The 26,048-nt window shown below is 35.5% G+C and overlaps 2 protein-coding genes across 6 annotated transcripts in view; one reads left to right on the top strand and one right to left on the bottom strand.

Annotated features, from left to right (window-relative positions):
• The window catches only part of GPHN (gephyrin), a 606,903-nt gene that overhangs the window by 30,724 nt on the left and 550,131 nt on the right, over nt 1–26,048 (bottom strand). The window lies entirely within an intron of this gene.
• CNPY1 (canopy FGF signaling regulator 1) lies at nt 10,510–11,768 on the top strand. The gene has a single exon (XM_089907847.1). The coding sequence runs from the start codon at nt 10,524–10,526 to the stop codon at nt 11,031–11,033; it is 510 nt and encodes a 169-aa protein (XP_089763973.1). The 5' UTR covers nt 10,510–10,523; the 3' UTR covers nt 11,034–11,768.

Below are 26,048 nucleotides of genomic sequence, written 5' to 3'. Positions count from 1 at the left end.
TGAGGTTCAATCTATAACACAGAGATCCTTTGAAATCATCTAGTTAATTGCTTATGCAGCCAAAAAGATACCCAGGTATTCAATGAAGGTAGGATCTATGTGTAAAACATTAAAAAAAAAAACTTAAAAAAAAATCCCTGACATGAATTTTGAAGCTAATTTGGTTGGGCAAACATCTTGGAAGAATTATATTAAAAAATGGGTGTATTTTTGAACTATGTATTTTGAACAGATTTTTCATCAATCTTTTTCATTTAGCTTTAGGGAAAAAGATAACAAATTATTCTTTTGTACTGAAATACTATAAGATATGTATGTGATGGATTCCTGATCACTGCATGCCCAGCACTCTGGTCCCCTTGCCTTGCTGAATCATTAAGCTGAGCCAAATGGTTGGCCTATGGAGTAAATGGGAAATACATCACAAACACAGGGTGATGTGGGATGTGATTCAGGTGAAGGGACAATGACTATTATCAACACAACATATAATTTTGTGTTAGTATAAGAGACATTTGCTAATTCTACCAATCTTACAATATTTAATTTATAGCTTGTCAACTCTACAGGATTATGGCAAAGTCACTGGAAACAAAGCAGCAGTGACATACACATCAACATCTTTGTAGGTGGGTAAAGTTCCTGGGACAGGCTAGCTGATGGCTGCAAATAAACATACTTTTCAGTGATTTTTTTCCCCCTTATTCCTTGTTTTCATATTATCTGGGAAAGACTTTTTCCTATTTTGTAAAACTGCAGAGTCATCAACTCTTCACATGATATTTTCTAACTTGCAGAAATAAACTAAAAGGAATTTTATATCAAGCAAGTCCTTACTATAATTTATTATGTTTCAAAGAATACACTCAATGCTGCTTTCTTCTCTGTGGCTGATGGATTCACAAAATCACCAAATCTTAAAATTGGAAAGGTCTTTGGGGGTCATTGTGTTCAGTAGCAGAGCTGGGAGCACTCTTTGGGGCTTGCCCTTCTCTATCTCCCTCTGCCCATCTCTTTAACTCTACTTTCAGTTGCATACTTCTGGTGTGTGGGACCTACTAAGAGATCATAGCTTACAGGGACAGGGACCAATGTATGGCAACTGTCAGAGGATTTGTAACTTCACTTATATTGCATGATATAACTCCATTTATTATTTCACAATAAATCTCTGAGGTAGATTGAACAGTATGATTATGCCTATTTTACAGAAAAGGAAAGTGATATTCAGAGAGGCAAAGTAGCATATTAAAGGCTAGGTGGAGCAGTAAGTGGCAGAGCTAGGACTAGAACCTCTGTTTCCTTGTCGAGTGCCTAAGCAGAGTGACTGTCTAGTTTTTTCAGGCATATGATATGTCATACAAGGAAAACTCTCATGAGAATGGACCGTTATGCAAAAGCATAAAACAGAGGATGCTAAGGCAGCAGGAGAAGATCTGTCTGGGATGACAAGAAAAATGCATCTGTGAACACGTTAGTTCTGCGGAATGAAACAAACATAGTTCTGAATCCTATATTCAGATGAAAACTAAATAAGATTTTGATTAAACATAACTTAGGGCTTGCTCACAAGTCATAAATTTGCTCTCTTTTTTTTGTGATTCATATTTTAAATGATGAAATATTTCTCACATAAGATAACAGTATAACACCCATGTATCCATCTCTCAGATTTGACAAATGCTAATATTTTCCCATATTTATTTCATATTCTGTCCCCCCAACCATTTCATTTTTAAGAACTAAAAACTGAGTTTGCTTCTAAGACTAAGAGATTACTCTGAATAATGATAAAAAATAGGTAGCAAGGATTATAATCATGGACATTATAGTAGGATAAAAATCATGATTTTCTCAGTTTTGTTAAATAGAGAGCATAGCATATTAATTTTTGCAACGATAGGAGAGTAAAATGAAAACATAATATGACCTTATATGTCTTATATATGACATTACTTCCTATATATAAGATCAGGTGATATTTAAGAAATAAAATTAATGACAATAACTCTCTTGTTTTAAAAGAACAATACACTGTCACACTTATGTGTTAATTTTACAACTCTATGATGTAGGCAGGGCAAGAGAGGTCAATGAAATTCACAGAGGTAGTGACAGGTTCAAGGTCACCTATGTTCACTCTACTATTCTTTTAAACTACAGTAGTATTCACACTGTGAAAGACACTTTGTTATATACATTGTCAGAAAAGTTATTTATCATTTTTATCTAAGTATGTAAATATTATTTGTGTATGCCAAATAGTGACGATCAAAAACCAATAACTTGTATTTTTTACATTTGAAATATCTTCTCACCATTGCCACTCGAAGGGATGTTCAATTAAGCAGATTAGTAAGTTTTCTAGGTATATACCAGTAGCTTCCCTTTTCTCAAAGAACAGCAGATCTTAAAGGGATATTGTGATATCAGTTAATTCTTTCTTCATTAAAAACTGCAGTTTTAATTAGATTTGAAAGGTGATTAACCATTTCTTTAAAGATAAATCTAATACTAGCATTAATCTTGATTTACTAACACTTTCTATCCATTTTCACTTGAAATAAGTACCTACCCATGGTTCTCTGACAGTACCAATATTATATGAAAACATTCTATAAGAGCATTGATTTAGTGCTAAATGCTAGAAATTTAAGTACTCGGTGACAGAAAACAGAACTGTCAACTGAAGCCTGAGTGTGTCAGGGCCTAGGATCCAGTTTTGTCTCTACTGCTGAGATGACTTTGAAAAATGAACATCATTTCTTGGGGTCTCATTATCCTTATCGGTAAAATGAGAACATTTTGACTAGGTCCTTTCCATGTCTAACATTCACTGATTTAAAGCACTAGAAGCTGATTGGGATGCAGTTTAAGCACAAAGGTATTATTTTTAAGTTGGCCCAGAAGTCTACTTAAAAAATACTAAGACTGCCCTATCCCTAACAACTGGGAAAGCCCAAACCTTCATAACTAAATGTCCAGGAAGCACAGAGGCTTCAATAGAAGACTGGCAGCTTGCTATTGCTGCTTTGCCAATTCAGGAGTTGTGACTTCCATGACTTTTACCACTTTGATCCTCTTTTCCACTATAACTACATTCCTGTCAGGTCTATGGCACCCTAGCAGCTTCTTGAGGGCTGAGGGTGAATACAACTCTCAGTAGGTAAAGGAAAATACCAGCAATTTAAGCTGCCAGCAACAGGAGGGTGGAAGAATAAGAACGATAGTTAGGATGGCTCTTAGTGAAATCAACATGTTGGGGGAAATAGATAATTTTAACAAGAAAAACAACACACAATTAAAGCACTAATGGAGATTCATTTACAACCTTAAAAGGATGTTCTGGAACAAAAAATATAATTTTCAAAATTTAAAATTTAGTAGATGAAGGTGAATATAGTCTCTGTTGAAACTCAATTAGTGGCATGGAAAACCAAGTAGTAGAAATGTCTCAAAGAGATGTACAAAAATATAAAATGACACAAGTCATGCAGGAGATGATAAGAAATTTGGAAGACACATCAAGACACTGACATATTATTAATAGGAATCCCATACAGGAAAAAAGGAACTGATAGAGGGGGAAAATAGAGGAAAATTTCATTTATTTGTAATGACTTGGCTTGGAGATTGAAAAGATTTACTAAGTTCCAGGTAAGACTGACAAAAAATTATACACCTAAAAATGTCCTGGTTAAATTTTATAATTTCAAGGATAAAGAGAATATCTTACAAGCTGTCAGACAGAAAGATTAAATTTACTAACAAAGAAAAAAAGAATACTGGTTTTGGACTTCTTACCTACAATACTAAAAACTATAAAACAGTAGATTAATATCAACATACACTGAGAAAAAAGGCTTGCAACCCACAAATCCTATATCCAGTCAGACACCACTCACCTGTCAGGAAAGAAGAATAATATTTGTGAAAATGTAAAAATTTAGATAATAAATCAACAAGTAATTTCTGGAAAAATGACTCTAAATGAAAAAAATTAACCAGATCAGAGACCTCAAGATAGGGGAAGATGAAGAGTAGAGAAAACACTAGTAAAATACACACACATTTATAAACTATATAACTAAATCTAAATGAATAACAATCAAATAAACTGGGGGATTATAATATATGTACTAAACATGGATTTCCCAGAAGTTATAGAGACATACTGCAAGAGAAAACTTAGTAATAGTCTAGATTTAAAAGCATTATCTCAGCAATGCCTAAAAGTTGAGGGAGTGGGAGGAGATGGGAGAAGTAAAAGTGTTCTCAAAGTCTCATTGGTGTAGGATGTGCATGGAGGAAACGGGAAGGCCTTGTAGGAGGGATATAGTGAGCACCTTTTAAAAATATAATAGTGGAGAAATGAATATTTGATTATTAGTATCAGAAATTAGAAGGAAAGCATGAGGGGGATGGTAGAGTACAGCACACCTTCCAAAATAATGAGTGAAAGGGAAAAAATAGCACCTGGATCAAACCAATAATAGGGAAAAGGACAAAGAAGAAATAACAAAGTTCTATTAATAGTAAAAATAAAGTAAGATGGAAGGAAAAAATATCAAGAGAATAATATATAGCAAACTTCATGGTAAAACAAAATGAACGTCAAGCTAGGATCAGGGTTACAGTAAGGCAAATGCAAGATTGAGTTTTTTAAAGCTCAATTCCCATTTGGATGTTATTTATAAGGGATACACTTAAAAGAGATGAAAGAATAAAAATAAAAGGTATGCCCAAAAGACACCAGGCTAATATAAATATTCAAAAAAGCAGGAATGGCATTTTAATGTCAAAGTGGAATTTAAAGTCAAAAGAACTAAAAAGGATAAAGAGAGGAAACTAATTGTGATAAAAGGCAAATTTATAAAACTGATACAATAATATATAACTGTCTCACAAGTCATGTTCTCATTTTATCTAGGCTTCTTGACTGACCTACCAAATCCCTGCACATTGTAGGCACTCAATAAATGAATGAACACTGGCCTCAAATTAATCTCTCCACAGTAGCTTTGGGAATAAATAGTGTACAATATTTACAACTATAATGATATTATGGGCAAATAATATTATCTGTGGGTGGAAGAGAAGATACTACTAACATTTACGTAATCATAAATAGTACTTCCTTTGAGAGGGTGTCATGTAGAAGAGGGAGTCAATTTATTTGGTGTTGCTCCAGGCAGAATTAGAACTAATGGATAAGAGAAACAGGGATAAAGACTTTGGCTCAGGGTAATAGAAAAACATCCTTGCCATAACAGCCATCCAACAATAAATGTTCTCCTCATGAGGCAAATAATATCTTTCTCACTAAAAGCATCAAACAAAAACCTGATGGCCAGCTGTTAGAAATTTTCTCTAACACCTCCACTGAGTAAAATATTGGAGAAGCTAACATCAGAAATTCCTTTCAATTCTAAGATATTGTATTCTATGGAAATACCAAAATTTATATAATTAACACAATGACTATTTTCTCTTCACATATAGACTGAACCAGAAATGGAGAAACTGATGCAGGCATTGCAATATAATACTCAGCTTGTAGATCACACGTGTCTCCCTCTCACTTTTTGGACACCAGGAACATTTGACTATTTGACTTGAGTGAAAAAAATAGAAGCATTTTTCCTCCCCCAAACTATGACATTCACCTTCATCTTGGAAGATGGTCACCAATAATAATAACAACTCTTCCTAGAGTTGTAACTTAATTAGATGTCAAAAAAGCTTAAAGTTAATAGAAAGGTAGATAAAAGAGAAAGAAGTATATCTCAAAATAAATCTATCAGAAAATGAATGTGGCTTTCTCAAGACTTTACATACTAATCAGTTTCTGTGAAGGAGGAATATGTCTAAAGGGTATGATATCTTTTGACTATTATATCTTCTCAGATTTCAGTGGGTATTGGTGGTCCACTTTCAGTTCAGACTCTGCTTTTTAAAATTTCTATCTGGAATAGGGCCAAGATGGCAGAGTAGGAAGACCCTGAGCTCACCTCCTCCCATGGGCACACCAAAATCACAACTATTTACAGAGAAACTATCGATGAGAATGACCTGAAGACTAGCAGAAAATCTCATTGGCAAAGGCAAATATACAGTAAACGTAGTAAACCAACCACTCATAAAGCTAGTAGGAAGTTTAAATGAAAAAAGTAGTAAAATCATCTATATTCACAGTAAGTAGTTAAGGGTATGCAAACAAAAAGATATAAAATATGATGTCAAAAATATTAAACATGTAGGGGAAAGTAAAAATGCAGGGTTGTTAGAATGCATTTGAACTTAAGAAAGCATCAACTTAAAATAATCATGTATATGTGTATGCAAACCTCATGATAAGTACAAACCAAAAATCTATAAAAGATACATATACAAAAAGAGAAAGGAATCCAAACATAACAATAAAGATAGTTATCAAATCACAAGGGAAAAGAGCAAAAGAGGAAGAGAGGAACAAAAAAGACCTACAAAAACAAGTAACAAAATGGCAATCAGTACACACCTATCAATAATAACTTTAAATGTAAATGGATTAAATGCCCCAATCAAAAGATAGAGAATGGCTGAATAAATTTTAAAAAAAACAACCATATATATGCTGCCTGCAAGAGACTGACTTCAGATCTAAAGACACACATAGACCAAAAGAGAGGGGATGGAAAAAGATACACCTTGCAAATAGAAAAGAAAGTTGAAGTAGCAATACTAATGCAACACAAAATGGACTTTAAAACGGAGAATGTTACAAGAGACAAAGAAGGACATTACATAATGATAAAGAGATCAATCCAACAAGAAGATATAACAATGTAAAATATATATGTACCCAACATAGGAGAACCTAAATACATAAAACAAATATTAACAAACATAAAGAAAGAAATTGATAGTAACACAATAACAGTAGGGGACTTCAACACCCCACTCACATCAATGGACAGATCACCCAGACAGAAAATTAATAAGGAAACATTGGCCTTAAATGACACATTAGACCTGATGAACTTAGTTGATACATACAGACCATTTCATCCAAAGCAGCAGAATACACATACTTTTCAAGTGCATGTGGAACATTCTCTAGGATAGAACACATACTAGGTCACAAAACAAGGCTCATTAAATTTAAGAACACTGAAATCATATCAAACATCTTTTCTGACCACAACACTATGAGATTAGAAATAACTATAAGGAAAAAAACTGCAAAAAAACCCCCAAACGTGGAGGCCAAATAATATGCTACTAAATAACCAATGAATCACTGAAGAAACCAAAGAGGAAGTAAAAAAGTACCTAAACACAAATGAAAATGGAAGCACAACAACCAAAAACTATGGGACAGAGTAAAAGCATTTCAAAGAGGGTAGTTTATGGTGATATAAGCCTATCTCAGGAAACAAGAAAAATCTAAAATAAACAACCTAACCTACACCTAAAGGGAAACTAGAAAAAGAACAAACAAAACCCAATGTTAATAGAAGGAAAGAAATATAAAGATCAGAGGAGAAATAAATGAAATAGAGACTAAAAAAGCAATAGAAAAGATCAATGAAACTAACAGCTGGTTCCTTGAAAAGATAAACAAAACTGGTACACCTTTAGCCAGACTCATCAGGAAAAAAAGAGAGAGGACACAAATAAATAAAATCATAAATGAAAAAGAAGTTACAACTGACACCATAGAAATACAATAGTTCATAAATGATTATTACAAACAATTATATGCCAATAAAATGGATAATCTTGGAGAAATGGATAAATTCCTACAAACATACAATCTCCTAAGACTGACTCAGGAAGAATTAGAAAATATGAACAGACCAATTACCAGTAATGAAATTGATTCAGTAATTTAAAAAACTCCCACCAAACAAAAGTCCATTAACAGATGGCTTCACAGGTGAATTTTATCAAGCTTTTAAAGAACCATTAACGCCTATACTTCTCACATTATTCCAAAAAAACTGAGATGGAAGGAATGCTTCTGAACTCATATACGAGGTCAGCATCATCTGATATCAAAACAAAGATATCACACAAAAAAGAAAACTATAGGCCAAAATCACTGATGAACATAGATGCAGAAATCCTCAGTGAAATATTAGCAAACAGAATTCAACAATATGTTAAAAGGGTCATATATCATGATCAAGTAGGATTTATTCCAGGGCGGCAATGATGGTCCAATATCCACAAATCAATTAGTGTGATACACCACATTAACAAACTGAAGAATAAAAATCATATGATCATCTCAATAGATGTAGAAAAAGCTTTTGACAAAATTCAACATCCATGTATAATAAAAACTCTCAATAAAGTGGTTACAGAGGCTACATACCTCAACATAATAAAGATCATATATGACAAACCTACAGCCAACATCATACTCAATGGTGAAAAGCTGAAAGCATTTCCTCTAAGATCAGGAACAGGACAAGGATACCCACTTTTATTCAACATAGCATTGAAAGTCCTAGCCACAGCAATCAGAGAAGAGAAAGAAATAAAAGGGATCCAAATTGGAAAGGAAAAAGTAAAACTGTCACTGTTTGCTGATGACATGATACTATATATAGAAAATCCTAAAGACACCAGCAAAAAAACTGTTAGAACTAATAAATGAATTCAGTAAAGTTGCAGGATACAAAATTAATATACATAAATCTGTTGTGTTTCTATACACTAACAACAAACTATCAGAAAGAGAAATCAGGAAAATAATCTCATTGTGTCAAAAAGAAAAAAAATACCTAGGAATAAAACTACCTAAGGAGGTAAAAGACCAGTACTTGGAAAACTATAAAACATCGATGAAAGAAATTAAAGATGACACAAGTAGAAAGATACACAGACTGTGTCCATGAATTGGAAGAATTAATATTGTTAAAATTACCATACTACCCAAGGCAATCTACAGGTTTCATGTAATCCCTATCAAAATACCAATGGCATTTTTTCACAGAACTAGAATAAATAATTTAAAAATTTGTACGGAAACACAAAAGACTTTGAATAGCCAAAACAATCTTGAGAAGAAGAACAAAGTTGGAGGTATCAAGCTCCCTAATTTCAAATTACACTACAAAGCTACAACAATCAAAACAGTATGGCACTGGCACAAAAACAGACCCATAGATCAATGAAACAGGACAGAGAGCCCAGAAATAAACCCAGACTTATGGTCAATTAATATACGACGGAGGCAAGAATACACAATGGAGAAAAGACAGTCTCTTCAATGAATGTTGTTGGGAAAACTTGACAGTGACTTGCAGAAGACTCAAACTTGCCTAATTTCTTACACCATATACAAAAATAAACTAAAGATGGATTAAAGACCTAAGTGTAAGACCAGAAACCATAAAACTCCTAGAAGAAAACATGGGCGGTATGCTGTTTTACATTGGTTGTAGCAATATTTTTTTTGGATATGTTTCCCCAGGTAAAGGAAAAAAAAGCAAAAATTAACAAATGGGACTATATTTCTTAATTAAAAACCTTTTGCACAGAGAAGGAAACTATCAACAGAATGAAAAGGCAGACTATTGAATGGGAGAAAATATTTGCAAATGATATGACCAATACAGGGTTAATATACAGCATATATAAATAGCTCATACAACTCAATATCAAAAAAACAAACAACCTGATTTTAAAATGGGCAGAATTGGGAGACTGGGATTCACATATATACAGTATTGATACCATGTATAAAATAGGTAACTTAACGACAATACACTGTATAGCACAGGGAACTCAATGCATTGTGGTGGCCTAAAAGGGAAGGAAATCCAAAAAGAGAGGGGATATATGTATATGTACAACTGATTCATTTTGCTGTACAGTAGAAATGAACACAATATTATAAAGCAACTATACTCCAATAAAAATTAATTGAAAAAAAAGATGGGCAGAAGACCTGAATAGATATTTTCCCAAATAAGATATTTAGATGGCCAGCAGGCACATGACAAGATGCTCAGCATAATTAATCATCACAGAATTGCAAATCAAAACCATAACGAGATATCAACTCATACCTGTCAGAATGGCTATTATAAAAAAGACAACAAATAACAAGTGTTGGCAAGGATATGGAGAAAAGGGCACGCTCGTGCAGTGTTGGTGGGATGTAAATTGGTGTGGCCACTATGGAGGTTCTTAAAAAATTAAAAATAGAACTACCATATGATCCAGCAATTCTACTTCTGGGTAGTTTTCCAAAGAAAACAAAATCACTAATTTGAAAAGATATATGCGCCGCTACGTTCACTGTAGCATTATTCACAATAGTGAAGATACGTAAGCAATTAAGTGTCCATTGATAGATGAATGGATAAAGAAGAGATGGTGTGTGTATATACTGTATATGGAATACTACTCAGCCATAAAAATGAATGGAATCTTGCCATTTGTGACAACATGGATAGACCTAGAGGGTATTACGCTAAGTGAAATAAGTCAGACAGAGAAAGACAAATACTCTATGATTCACTTACATGTGGAATCTAAAAAACAAGACAAATGAACATACATATCAAAACAGAAACAGAGGCGTGGCCAAAGGGTCCCCTGAATCCTCGCTGGATTCCGGAGGGAGAGGGGCACGCGGAGACGGGCACCAGCTGTTCCAAAGACAGTGCAGCTGCACCTGCGAGAGGTGTGATTCGATTCCCTTAGCCCAGTCAGAGGCATTCCTCACAGACCTCTTGGATAAAGTGTGTGAGCGAAGGAATGACTACAAGCTTGAAGAAGACCCCGTGACTAAGGAGAAGAATTTCAAGAGATTTGCTCCAAGGAAAGGAGACAAAATATACAAAGAATTTTTAAAATTCTATTTTTATTCTGATGCTTACAGACATTTGAAATTCGCGTGTGAAACTATAATGGAAGAGTACGAAGATGAAATGTTCTCACTTATGGCCCAGGAGGCACACTACCTCGCTGACAAGCTGTGCAGCGAGAAATCAGGTCTGTGTGAAACTTCTACTAATCACAGTGAACTCTAGGAATGATGGTGCTGCTAGCTAGAGGAGAGACAAGTCACAGCCCCCAAGGTCAATGTCTGCATTTCTGTCTTCATGTTTCTTCATGAGAAGAAACTTTACGTCTCTTGTTCATAGTGCATTGTCTCATGTTTGATATTTTATTGAAAATTCTTGTTTGGCATCATGACGAGCCCCAATTCTTTCTATAGGTGGAGCTGAGGGGTGCACGAAACGAATTACCTTTGTAGATTTTGATACAAACAGGCTTGGCAGGAAAGCATTTAACTTAGTAATAGGAAAAAAGTGAAGACATTTCATAAATGAAATAAGGATTTAATAATGTGTACCGTATATTTCATGTACATATACAAGTATAGTGTTCTGTTTGATAAAAACTTGATTTGATTTCATAAATACTTGATTAGTCATGAAATTAAGAAAACATATTGCTGCAAATTCCAGGTTAATTTTTCTGGGTTGTATGGCTATCACTGAAAGAAGCGAACTCATTTTATATCAGGAATGAAATTTAAATTTCTAGAAACCTTAAGTTTAAAAACTTTTTAATTTCTAAAATTTAATTAAATGCATAAAAAGCAGTGAGCACTTTTACAGGGAACAATAACTATATTGGCCTTTCTAATGCATACATCCTGAATTCAAATGATTTAGAAAGTTGATTTATTATTCATGTATTTATTATCATGTAGTCTTAAAGGATGATACCAATGGCCATGTTTTGTTTTGCTGCAAACTCTCCTGTCGTGCCTTTGTTTCTTAAAGACTTTCACCTAACATTTAGTGTGTAGATTTTACTACTAACCAACCTATCATTCTTTCTATGGCTGTTTTTGTAGGTGTGGAGATGGAAGGAGAGGTGGGAACTTATGGAAAATAGCCTTTTGACCACGTTAATAACAGAGTGTAGTAATAATCTAACTCTTGGAGATTTCATTGTCTCTGTTAAGTTTACATTCATTGGAATATAACTTTAATCATTTAAAAGGTCAGGACCTATTTTACACTTGTTTTAAAGAAGAAGTTCTCATTGTTGTCTCTGAGAATTTACTAGGTAGGATGCTTATACTTTGTCATGTGGATTTCTATTTGCTAAGAATAAGCCAAGACCAATGAATCCACTTCACTGAGGAGTGGAGAGTAGAATAGAGCAAAGTCCCCAAAACAAAAACTATTTGCCGTATGTTACCTGATGGCCTAGAAAGTACATTACTTAAGCCACTCAACTGACTCGTCAGGAGGAAATAATTTTCACATTTATAAAAATTTGCCAAAATGAAGAGAAAGAGGTTTCCATTCTTCTCCTTTACCCACCTCAACTCTTATTAAAAGTTACATTTTTAAAGTTAATTCCATTTATTTGGGAAAACTGAGAAGGTTTGTGATTTTTTGGTATGTCTGTAGCTGGCTAAGTAGTATAGATCCTACATATTATAACCCAATGAGGCTGCACTGCATGCAACTGACAAAAAATGGAAATATGATTAAAGAATAATTAGCATCATTTTTCAGTAGGGTAGTAAAATTGTGACTTAAAACATAGTCCCTATAACTTTAGTAAACTTAACTATTTAAGTTTAATTTAGCATTTCAAAAAATGAGTCATAAACATTTTCCTAACTTAGGCTTCCTTGGTAAATGCACTAAACTGTTTCTTCACGGGAACATGTAGAGACACTGGCACGAAGTTCCCTCGAAAACCATAACATTTGTGATTGAAGAAGTGTTGGCTGTGGTCCTTCCATACCCTCAATGGTAAATCTGACACATTCTCACATCTAGACAGTACTAATGCTAATCGTAGAATTTAAGAGATTTTGGGCTTTTGTTTCCCACCTAAAGGACCTTGGGGAGGTATGCCTTCCCTCCACTGACGGCTGTTTCTCACGGATATTGAGGCTTCTGCTTTGACTGGAGAGAACCAAATATCTTGCCTCTGATGGGGAATATCTTAAGGTTTTGCTAAATAGGGCTTTTCAGTTTTTTCTTACTTCCCAGTAAAAATAATCTTGTCTCTTGCAAGATTTTCAATATCTCATGACTTAGATAATTTTTTAATTTCCAGATCAAACTTGTTAAACACATGTAAATGTTTGTAGTTACCGATTAACACTACATTTGAGTGAGCCACTGCATTTCTCATGGCTGCGATGACTCTTAAGTTTCCCTCTGGGTGTGGTGAGGCTGCGCTGCTTTTGCTAATGAACAATAATGAGAGAGTAGCTAACTGCTGCCTTTGCCATGCCTCCAAACACATTCCTGCATTTTAATGACTTTTATTGACCAAAAACAAAGCAAAAGCAAAAAGCCAGAAAAAGAAAAAAAGAAGAAAAAGAAACAAAACAACACCTAGGGTGTGACAGAAAAGTTTCTTAGAGTCCATGAAAAGCACCTAATTCTGGGTCAGAAGAAAATCTCGGAGAAAAGGTGGGGAGAGGTTTATAATGCTTATTAAAATAATGTGGAGAGAAGACGTGTTTCAGGTGGATGATTTCAAATCGTACTTTTAGGAGATGGTTTCTTTGGGTCTCCATGGAAGACTTCTGTGAGCCTCTTCTCATAAAGAAAAGACCAAATTGGCTGAGATGAACAGCTTATATTTTGTTATGTGGATTACGATTTGCTAAGAAGAAGCCAAGACCAATGAATCCATTTCACTGAGGAGTGGAGAGTGGAATAGAGCAAAGTTCCAAATGGGAGAGATCAATACTTGATTTACTAAAGCAAGCCCTAAAAAAAAAAGTCAATAACTGGTTATATTTTTTATACCTATTTCTCTGCTTGGTTGATATTTATTAATATACGTAATAGCATTATCTAAATATTTTAAAATATAAAAAAACAAACAAAAAAACCCAAAACAGAAACAGAGTCGTAGATACAGAGAACAAACAGGTGGTTGCTAGAGGGGAGGGGATGGGGGAGATGACTGTAATAGGTGAGGGCAATTAAGAGGTACAAACATAAAATAAATGAGTCAAAGGGATAAAATGTACAGTGTGGGAATACAGTCAATAATAATATATCTTTGTATGGTAACAGATGGTAACTAATCTTATTATGGTGGTCATCTTGTAATGTATAGAAATATTGAGTCACTATGTTGTATACCAGGAACTAACATAGTGTTGTAGGTCAATTACACTTAACAAACAAACAAACAAACAAACCCATAGAAAAAGAGATTGGGCTTTTGATTACCAGAGGCAGGTGGTGAGGGGAGGGGGAATTGGATGAAGGTGGTGGAAAGGTACCAACTTCCAGTTACAAGGTAAATAAATACTAGGGTTGTAATGTACAACATGATTAATATAACTAACACTGCTGTGTATTATACATGGAAGTTGTTAAGAGAGTAAATCCTAAGAGTTCTCATCACAAGGAAAAATTGTTTTTTTCTTTTCTTTTATATCTATACGAGATGATGGATGTTCATTAAATTTATTGTGGTAATCATTTCATGATGTGGTCAGATGATTTTTAAAAGATTTTTATTGGAGTATAGTTGATTTACAAGGTTGTGTTAGTTTCAGGTGTACAGTAAAGTGAATCAGTTATACATATACATATATCCACTCTTTTTTAGATTCTTTTCCCATATAGGTCATTAGAGAGTATTGAGTAGAGTTCCCTGTGCTATATAGTAGGTCCGTATTAGTTATCTACTTTATATATAGTAGTGTGTATATGTCACTCCCAATCTCCCAATTTATTCCTCCCCCATGTTTCCCACCTTGTAACCATAAGTTTGTTTTCTGTATCTGTGACTCTATTTCTGTTTTGTAAATAAGTTCACATGTACCATTCTTTTAGATTCCATATATAAGCGAAATCATATATATTTTTCTTTCTCTGTCTGACTTATTTCACTCAGTATGACAATCTCTAGGTCCATCCATGTTGCTGCAAATGGCATTATTTTGTTCTTTTTATGGCTGAGTAATATTCCATTGTATATATGTACCACATCTTCTTTATCCACTCCTCTGTCGAAGGACATTTAGGTTGCTTCCATGTCTTGGCTATTGTAAATAGTGCTGCAATGAACATTGTGGTGCATGTATCTTTTCAAATTATGATTTTCTCTGGATATATGCCCAGTGGAGAAGACCTAAATAGACATTTCTCCAAAGAAGACATACAGATGGCCAAGAGGCACATGAAAAGATGCTCAACATCACTAAATATTAGAGAAATGCAAATCAAAACTACAATGAGGTTATCACCTCACACTGGTCAGAATGGCCATCATCAAAAAATCTATAAACAATAAATGCTGGAGAGGGTGTGGAGAAAAGGGAACCCTCCTACACTGTTGATGGGAATGTAAATTGGTACAATCCTATGGAGAACAGTATGAAGGGTCCTTAGAAAACTAAATATAGAACTACTATAAGTCAAATGATTATACCGTACACCTTAAACTTATATAGTGCTGGATGTCAATTATATCTCAATAAAAGTGGAAAAAATTGTATCTGCCTTAAGTTACTGTAATCCTGATTCTGGGATAAACTTTTTTTTGCTTTATCACATAGTCTACTATAGAAGTCAAAACAAAGACAGATCCTTTACCCAAGATTAGATTTTATGGACTTAGAGTATTCAGAATGCAAATGCAGTTTTATTTTAACATATTTAATATAAACACACAGATGGACAACAGCTGCTAATTAGTTTCCTGTTTCATCTGTTACACCAACTGTGAGCTGTATCATTTTAGGATGAGTGAAGATGACAGCAGGAGACTGAGAAAAAAATTCTAGGATTTGGAGGCTAAAACAATAATGGCAGTTGATCATACCAAGATAACAAAAAAAAAATAGTTACGGATAAACTAATCATATACTAATTTCTTCAGAGGTCAAGGATAAATTCCTGAACTATAAATATTTTCTGGGTGTCTACTTCACGTATAGGATCAAACTATATACTACATATAGTCATCATTTAGTCCTCCTTCAGTCTCACTGGGTTTTCAGGTACTATGGAGTCATATAAAACAGAACAAAGTATGGTCACTGCCTTTAAATGTACAAACCAGTGCAGAAAACATGTGACAAAATTTAGAAAACTGAATAAAATAAGCAAATAAATTAACACTGATTGAACTTAAAATACATTAATTAAAGTGAAAATACATATAAAAAGAAATGTTATAAATGTTGAGTGGAATAGAATGATCAGAATTGGTTTGGGATAATTAGGAAAGGCTTTCTGGACATATTACTCTTTATGGGAGTCAGGTCATATGAGAAAAACATTTCGAAAATTACAGTAATACCTAGAGGTAATCCTTGGAAGAAACAGTAACATCAACTGTAATAGCAGCTCTTAAGGATTAAAAAAGGCAAATGTAGTAGCCCCTAAAAAGTCTGTCATTAAGAATGGGAAGAATCTCTTGTCAATAAACACATGTTTTTTATGGTAAAAAAATATTTTTGGTTAACCAATAGAAAATGAGAGACCTCTGTTGATAAATGATCAGAAAATAAATCTATTATGTTGACTTAAAAATTAAAACTTTATTCCATAAGGGAAGCTGACAGTTTATAAAGAGGATAAGAACCATTTAAATTCAGATCTAAATTCTGATAATATGAAATTTCTAGTTTTATAAATTAAGCACTAGGAAGCTAGGATATGTTTGGTTCACAAATTGGAGGATGTAAGGCACTGGGCTCTGTTAAGTCTATCTTGATAATTCCTGCTAAATGTGTCAGTTTTATAAGAATCCAATTTGCTATCTCCGTGCCTGTTCCCCTTCTGTTTTATGCTTCGCTGCGAAGAGGCAGCTTCACAAATTGGCAGCAGCAGGAGCAGGCAATTTAAGTCCAAAACATCAATTTATGACAGAACCAAGCAAGCCCAGCATGATTTGAGTGGGGCAGGCTTCCGTGATGGCAATTTTCCAGAAGGGGGAATTCTTTTCTTAATTAAGGGAATTTCCCAGCCTTTCAGGCCTTAAAAGCCTAGAAAGTCCAAGTCAGCAGTTTGTTAGCTACCTTACACCAAGGTGTTTCAAAACTTATGTAGAAATATAAACAGCTCAATAGTTAAAACTCAGTTTTAGGAATGATATAAATTTAACCAATGCTGAACTTTATTTAAAAAGATTTCCTCGAGTGGATTTTGTGTATTTGAATCACAATTACTGCTTGGTGTATTTAAGAAGTTAATGTGTAATGTTTGGATGTTAATACCTATTGAATGATTAAATCCCCCAAATCTACCCAGTTTTTACTCTGTTACTCTACTTCTTTTGGCCTGATAGAAATGCATGACATGTTTTATTATAGTAGTTTTTTTTTTTTTTCTTTTAATACCTGCTGTGACCATCTAGTACTTTTTGGAGCATGAAGAGATGTACCCACTGAGAACTGAGTCCCTCACTCTGTTCCCTTTGCTACTGCACATGACAACACCTCTCAGAGATGTAGTTTTAAGCATTGAACTTGATATGTTAATTGGTTTATACTCATGAACTGGACAGATTCTTTAAAATCATCACCATCCTGCTCCTCACAATATAATGAGTCATTTTGTACTTAAATTTTCGGGTGCCAGAATGCATATATGTTACTCTGGAAAAACATTTTACCTTTTGTGAAAGATGGCTTGGGAGAATTAACTGTGTGTGAAGTGAATGAGAGTGACAATAAAAATTATTTTTTGGAAAAAAAAAAAGATGTTAATGTGTAAGATCATGTAAGCCAGTGGAAGCAGCTCCCCAACTTTTAAAGTTATAAGCTTCCTAAATTCATTTGGAATTCTGTTCCCCCATCCTGCCCCACATTCTTCAGAAATATAAAATGAATCATCCTAGGTGCAAAGCTTTATACCATGCATTTTTTTCTGAGGTACCTCAGTTACCGATATAATTTTGTTGTCAGTGCCATATTTTCTGGTCTGCTCCTATGGCTAAGGTTTTTGTACTCACTTTGAAGGGACCCTGTAAGATTTTTCTGGACAGTTGCACAGTTGGAAGTTTCTAGGTTCCATGGAAAAGGAGGATGGTATAGGAAAAGATAGCAGAGTTGTCTAATCTAGAAGAGGTACTCCTACTAAGTGCTATAGACATAGGGTTACCAAGACATACCTTGTCCTGGATTTCATGGAGCTTACATGTTGGGAAAGAAAACAACACTGGCTCAATATGAACAAATCCTTTTCCCACCCTGTTTAGGCCACATCAGGACACTGAGGGAAAAGAGAAAAAATGTAAAAACAGAGAAGCACATATGTGCTAAATGACCAATATCTTAACCAAGTCTGGCCACAATTGTCATGGCACATATAATACTCTGTACTTATGTATGTATGCAAACATCCTCATTTGTCTTAGACTTCCTCCACAGTAGGGAAACAGTATTTCATGCTGCCTAGGAGAACAAAAGGAAGCTAACAGGTTATTGAACCAGCCATGGGGAAAAGAAAACTAGGATATCTACTGTTCCATATTCAAAGTAGAAATAGGATGTAGCTTAGAAGTATTACAGTTTACCCCTGTAAACACAAACTAATTTGTGCCAGTTTGAAATCACTAGGTTTGACTAGTTTCATATTCAGACCATATTCAGTGTCCCCCTCTTTCCTTTCCTGTTACTTCCTGGCATTTATTGAGTAGCTACTATATGCTGGCAACGTTCTAAATTCTAAGGATAAAGCCATGAACAACTTGTTTCACATGCCTACCAGCAAGCAGTTGAGGATAGCAGTTGTTTTATTTATCATTTTACCCCTGGTATCAATATAGCTTTGCATACGGCAGACACTCAACAAATGGTCGTAAAGCTAATAAAGTAAAAAATTTAAAAACACTCTCAAATAATTGTGGGTGTATGTCAAGATTTAGTTATAAAGGTCTTCATCAATTACTCACAATTGAGAAAGATTAGGAACAATCTAATGTCTGACAACAAGCGATTGTATAAATCAGTCAAATTATACTTTTTACTAGAGAATAATATGTAGGCATTAAAATGACATAGCGGAGTACTATGTAATGATATGGACAGATGTTTATGGTATACTGAGTATAAAAATGGAGGGAAGGAAAATGGAAGGCAAAAATAAGTATAATTTCTTTGTTTTTTAATACACATTCACATACACATAAACTGTATACATGCATAGAATTAAAGAATAGAAGAAGAGTAATGTTGGGGAACAGGATTATGTGTTAATTTGCTTTAAAAAAATCTATATTTTGTAAATTTTCTTCAATGAATGTTTATTTGTTCTAAGATTAAAAAGTCACATTAGGGACTTCCCTCACAGTCCAGTGGTTAAGACTCCACGCTTCCACTCTCGGGGGTGCGGGTTTGATCCCTGGTCAGGGAACTAAGATCCTGCATGCCATGAGGCTAGGTCAAAAAAAAAAAAAAAGTTACATTAAAAATGTATAGCTGGGCGGGGGGCGTTCCCAAGATGGCACAGTAGAAGGATCCAGGACTCACCTCCTCTCATAGGCACAAAAATTTTAGAATTATTTACAGAACAACTATCAATGAAAAAGACCAGAACCTACCAGAAAAGATAATATAACTAAAGACATAAAGAAGGAAGCACAACAAGATGGGTAGGAGGGGTGAAGTCATAGTATAGTCAAGACCCAAACCCCCAGGTGGGTGACATACAAATGGGAGAAAAATTAAAATTGCAGAGGTGCTCCCTAAGAAGCAAGGGGTCTGAGCCCCACATCAAGCTCCCTAGCCTGGGGGTCCTGTACCAGGAAGACGAGTCCCCAAAACATTTGGCTCTGTTGGTCAGCGGGGCTTGCTTTCAGGAGTCCCAGAGGATTGTGGGAAATAGAGACTAAACTCTTAAAGGGCACACAAAATCTCACATGCTCTGGGACCCAGGGAAGAAGCAGTAATTTGAAAGGAGCCTGGGTCAGACCTACCTGCTGATCTTGGGAGAGTCTCCTGGAGAGGCAGGAGACAACTGGAGATCACCCTGGGGAAACAGACATTGGCGACAGCCATTTTTGAGAGCTTGTTCTGCTACGTGGACACTGGTGCTGGCAAATGCCATTTTGGAATCCTCCCTCTAGCTTATTAGTCTCAATACCCAGCCCCACCTCTGCCCATCAAGCTTGTAGGCACTGGTACTGCGATGCCTCGGGTCAAGCAACTAATTGAGCCAGGACACAGCTCCACTCACCAGCATACAGACTGCCTTAAGATCCCCTGAGCCCACAGCCACCCCTGGACACGGCCCTGCCCAACTGAGGGCACAGGACCTGTCCCCGCACACCACTGCATAGGCACTAGACCTGAGACCCCCAAGACTCTGCAGTCAGAGATACTGGGACCCAGTTCCACCTAGTAGTGGGCAGGCACCAGCCTCAGAATCCCCTGGGTCCTGATCCCACCTACCAGTGTGCCTGTTTTAGCCTTGGGAGCAGTTTCATGCAATAGCAGGCACCTTGGACGAGAATGCTAGGCCTGGGACAACTGCAGCTCCACAGCCCACTGTGGCAGGACCCAGACCACCCACCAGCAGGCCACTACCTGCCCTGGGACTGGCTGGGCCCCTACACTGCCCAACAGCAAGCCAACACAAGCTTTGGGACACCCTGGACTCCATAGCCAGCTGTGTCAGGAATGCCCCAATGACCAGTGGTTTGACACCAGCTCTGGGACCACCGGGCCCTGCAGCCAAACCCAGCCAATGGGCCAGCACTAGCTCCAAGACTTGGCTTCACCCACTGGTAGGTGGGTACCAGCCCCAGGATTTCCTGGACTCCGACTTCACCCACCAGTGAGCCAGCAATAGCCCTGGACACCCTGGGATTCTGCAGCTAGCTGTCTTGTGACCCAGCCCCACCAACCAGTAGCTGGAAGCTCTGTACAAGGCAGCACCTGGTAACCAACAAAACTGGGGGCCAGTCACACCTACCAGATTGCCCAGAGTAGTCAGCCTGCTGAAACAGAAGGACCTACATAGCCCACACAGGGGACACCCCTATAGCACATAGCTCTGGTGACCAGAGGAGGGTGCACTGCTGGGATACATAGGAAGTCTTCTACAAAAGGCTACTTCTCCAAGATCAGAAAATGTAACCAACCTACCAGATACTTAGAAATAAAAAACAGCAAGTTAGGCAAAATGAGGTGATAGAGGAACATGTTCCAAATGAAGGAACAAGATAAAACCCCAGAAGGAGAACTCAGTGACATGGAGATAGGCAATGCACCCCAGAACGCGTTCAGGGTAATGATCGTAAAGATAATCAAAGAACTAGGGAGAAGAATGGATGAACAGAGTGAGAAGTTAGAATTTTTTGACAATGACTTAGAAAATATAAAGAAGAACCAGAGATGAAGAACATGATAACTGAAATGAAAAATACACTAGAAGGAATCAACGGTAGACTAGGTGATACAGAGGAACAGATCAGTGAGCTGGAAGACAGACTAGTGGAAGTCACTAAAGCTGAAGAAAAAAAAGAAAAAAGAATTTAAAAAATGAGGACAATTTAAGAGACCTCTGGGATAACATCAAATGTATTAACATTTTCATTATAGGGGTCCCAGAGGAGAAGAGGAGAGAGAAAGTGGCAAATAACATATTTGAAGACGTAACAGCTGAAAATTTCCCTAACCTGGGAAAGGACACAGACAGCCAGGCCCAGGAAGCATGGAGAGTCCCAAGCAGGATCAACCCAAAGAGGACCACACCAAGACACACTAGTAATTAAAATAGCAAAATTAAAGATAAAGAGAGAATATTAAAAGCAGCAAGGGAAAAGCAATGAATAACATACACGGGAACTCCCCTAAGGCTATCAGCTGACCTTTCAGCAGAAACTCTGCAGGCCAGAGGGAGTGGCACAATATATTTAAAGTGATGAAAGGGGAAAACCTACAACAAAGAATACTCTACCTGGCAGGACTCTCATTCAAATTTGATGAAGAGATCAAAAGTTTCACAGACAAGGAAAACATAAAGAGTTCAGCACCACCAAAGCAGCTTCACAATGAATGTTAAAGGGAATTCTCTAAGTGAAAAAGAAAAGGCCACAATTAGAAACATGAAAATTATGAAAGGAAAAAGATCATCATAAAGGCAAATATACAGTAAAAGTCAACCACATACAAAGCAAGTAAGGAGGTTAAAAGACGAAAGTAGCAAAATCATTTATATCCATGATAAGCAGTTAAGGGATTCACAAAACAAACGGACATAAAATATGATGTTAAAAATAGTAATTTTGAGGGAAGGAGAGTAAAAATGCAGGGTTGTTAAAATGTTTTTGAACTTAAGAGATCAGTAACTTAAAATAATCACGTATGCATATATATATGTAAATTGCTATATACATAAACCTCATGGTAACCACAAACCAAAAATCTATAATAGATACACACACAGAAAAAGGAAAGGAATCCAAACATAACAATAAAGATAGCCATCACACCACAAGGGAAGAGAACAAAAGAAGAATGGAACAAAAAAGAACTACAAAAACAACCCCCAAGCAAGTAACAAAATGGCAATAAATACATACCTATCCATAATGACTTTAAGTGTAAATGGACCAAATGCTCCAATCAAAAGACACGGAGTGGCTTAATGAATACAAAAACAAGACTTATATATATGCTGCCTACAAGAGACTTGTTTCAGATCTAAAGACACACACAGACTGAACATGAGGGGATGAAAAAAAGGTATTCCATGCAAATGGAAATCAAAAGAAAAGCTGGGGTAGCAATACTTATACCAGACAAAATAGATGTTGAAACGAAGATTGTACAAGAGAAAAAGAAGGATGTTACATAATGATCAAGGGATCAATACAGGAAGATATAGCAATTGTAAATATATATGCACCCAACATAGGAGCACCAAAATACATACAGCAAATGTTAACAAACATAAAGGAAGAAACTTACAGTAACACAGTAATAGTAGGGGACATTAGCAAACCACTCACATTAATGGAAATATCATCCAGATAGAAAATCAATAAGAAAACATTGGACTTAAGTGATATATTAGATCAAATGGAGTTAATGGATATATATATAGAACATTCCATCCAAAAGTAGGAGAATACAAATTCTTTTCAAGTGCACATGGGACATTCTCCAGGACAGATGACATATTAGGCCACAAAACAAGCCTCAGTAAACTTAAGAAAATTGAAATAATATCAAACATCTTTTCTGACCATAATGCTATGAGACTAGAAATCAAATACAAGAAAAAATAAAACTGCAAAAAACACAAACACATGGAGGCTAAACAATATGCTATTAAACAACCAATGGATTACTGAAAAAATGAAAGAAATAAAAATACCTGGAGACAAATGAAAATGAAAACACAATGATCCAAAATCTATGGGACTCAGTAAAAGCAATTCTAAGAGGGAAGTTTATAGCAATACAAGCTTACCACAGGAAACAAGAAAAATCTAAGATAAACAACCTAATCTTACACCTGAAAGAAGTAGAAAAAGAACAAACAAAAACCTAAGTTAGTTGAAGGAAAGAAATCATAAACATCAGAGCAGAAATAAAAGATATAGAGACTGAAAAAACAATAGGAAAGATCAATGAAACTAAGAGCTGGTTCTTTGAAAAGATAAGCAAATTGGGTAAAACTTTAGCCAACTCATCAGGAAAAAAGAGAGAGGACTCAAATCAATAAAATCAGAAATGAAAAAGGCAAAGTTATGACCGATACCACAGAAATACAAAGGATCATAAGAGATTATAAAAACTACTATGTACCAATAAAATGGACAACTTGCAAGAAATGGACAAATTCCTAGAAATGTACAATCTCCCAAGACTGAACCAGGAAGAATTAGGAAACATGAACAGACCAATTGCCAGTAATGAAACTGAATTAGTAACCAAATAACTTCCAACAAACGAAAGTCCAGAACTGGATGGCTTCACAGATGAATTCTACCAAACATTTAGAGAAAAATTAACATCTATCCTCCTCAAACTATTCCAAAAAATTGCAGAGGAAGGATGCTTCTAAACTCATTCTATGAGGTCAGCATCACCCTGATACCAATACAGACAAAGATATCACACACACACAAAAATTACAGGCCAATATCACTGATGAATGTAGATGCAAAAATCCTGGACAAAATATTAGCAAACCAAATCCAACAATACATTAAAAGGATCACACACCATGATCAAGTGAGATTTATCCCAGGAATGCAAGGCTGGCTTGATATCTGCAAGTCAATCAGTGTGATACACCACATTAACAAATTGAAGAATAAAAACTATATGATCATGTCAACAGATGCAGAAAAAGCTTTTGACAAAATTCAACATTTATGTATAATAAAAACTCTCAATAAAGTGGGTATAGAGGTTACATACCCCAACATAATAAGGCCATATATGATAAGCCCACAGCTAACATTACATTCAATGGTGAAAAGCTGAAAGCATTTCTTCTAAGATCAGGGACAAGACAAAGATGCACACTCTCACCACTTTTCTTCACCATAGTATTGGAAGTTGCAGACACAGCAATCAGACAAGAAAAATAATAAAAGGAATCTGAATTGGAAGGGAAGAAGTAAAACTGTCACTGTTGCAGATGACATAATACTATACATTAGAAAATCCTAAAGACGCCACCAGAAAACTACTAGAGCTCATCACTGAATTCAGTAAAGGTGCAGGATACAAAATTAATATACAGAAATCTGTTGCACTTCTATACACTACCAACAAAAGATCAGAAAAAGAAATTAAGGAAACAACCCCATTTATAATCACAATAAAAGGAATAAAATACCCAGGAATAAACCCACATAAGGAGGTAAAAGATCTGTACTTAGAAAACTATAAGACACTGATGAAAGAAATTGAAGACCACACAAACACATGGAAAGATACACCGTGTTCATGGATTGGAAGAATTAAAACAACCACACAACACAAGGCAATCTACAGACTCAATGTAATCCTTAAAAAATACCAATGGCATTTTTCACAGAACTCGAACAAAAATTTTTAAAATTTGTATGGAAACACAAAAGACCTTGAATAGCCAAAGCAATCTTGAGAAAGAAAAACAGAGCTGGGGGAATCAGACTCCCTGATTTCAGCCTATACTACAAAGCTACAGTAATCAAAACAGTATGGTACTGGCACAAAAACAGAAATATAGATTAATGGAATATAATAGAAAGCCCAGAAATAAACCCATGCCCCTGTGGTAGTCAATTAATCTATGACAAAGAAGGCAAGAATGTACAGTGGAGAAAAGACAGTCTCTTCAATAAGTGGTGCTGGGAAACCTGGACAGCCATATGTAAAATAATTAAAGTAGAACACTTTCTCATACTATATACAAAAATAAACTAAAAATTGATTAAAGACCTAAATGTCAGACCAGAAACCATAAAACTTCTAGAAGAAAACCCAGAACACTCTTTGACATAAATTGTAGCAATAATTTTTTGGAGCTGTCTCCTAAGGCAAAGGAAACAAAAGCAAAAATAAATAAATGGGACCTAATTAAACTCAAAAGTTCTTGCACAGCAAAGGAAACCATTGGCAAAATGAAAAAAGAACCTACTGAATGAGAAAAAATATTTGCAAATGATATGACCAATAAGGGATCAATATCCAAAATATATAAACAGCTCCTACAACTCAATATTAAAAAAACCCCAAACACCCTGATTAAAAGATGGGCATAAGAACTTAATAGACATTTTTCCAATGAAGATATATGATGGCCAAGAGGCAGAAGAAAAGATGCTCAACATCGTTAATCATCACAGAAGTGCAAATTGAAACCACAATGAGATATCATTTCGCACTTGTCACAATGGCTATCATCAAAAAGACCACAGGTAACAAATGTTGGCATGGATGTGGAGAAAAGGGAACCCTTGTACATTGTTGGTGGGAATGTAAATTGGTGCAGCCACTGTGGAAAACAGTACAGAGATGCCTCAAAAAAAATAAAAATAGAACTACCATATGACCCAGCATTCCACTCCTGGGTATATATCCA

Source organism: Delphinapterus leucas, chromosome 2 (assembly GCF_059928025.1).
Source record: "Delphinapterus leucas isolate spDelLeu-1000000601 "Yukka" chromosome 2, BTC_Dleu_Yukka2, whole genome shotgun sequence".
Taxonomy (NCBI): Eukaryota; Metazoa; Chordata; class Mammalia; order Artiodactyla; family Monodontidae; genus Delphinapterus; species Delphinapterus leucas.
Note: the sequence above shows the minus strand (reverse complement) of the source record. Positions and strands in the feature narration are given on the sequence as shown.

Excerpts from the sequence above, each read along its gene's own strand:
- CNPY1 (XM_089907847.1), top strand. The coding sequence starts at position 10,524 with ATGTGGAATCTAAAAAACAAGACAAATGAACATACATATCAAAACAGA.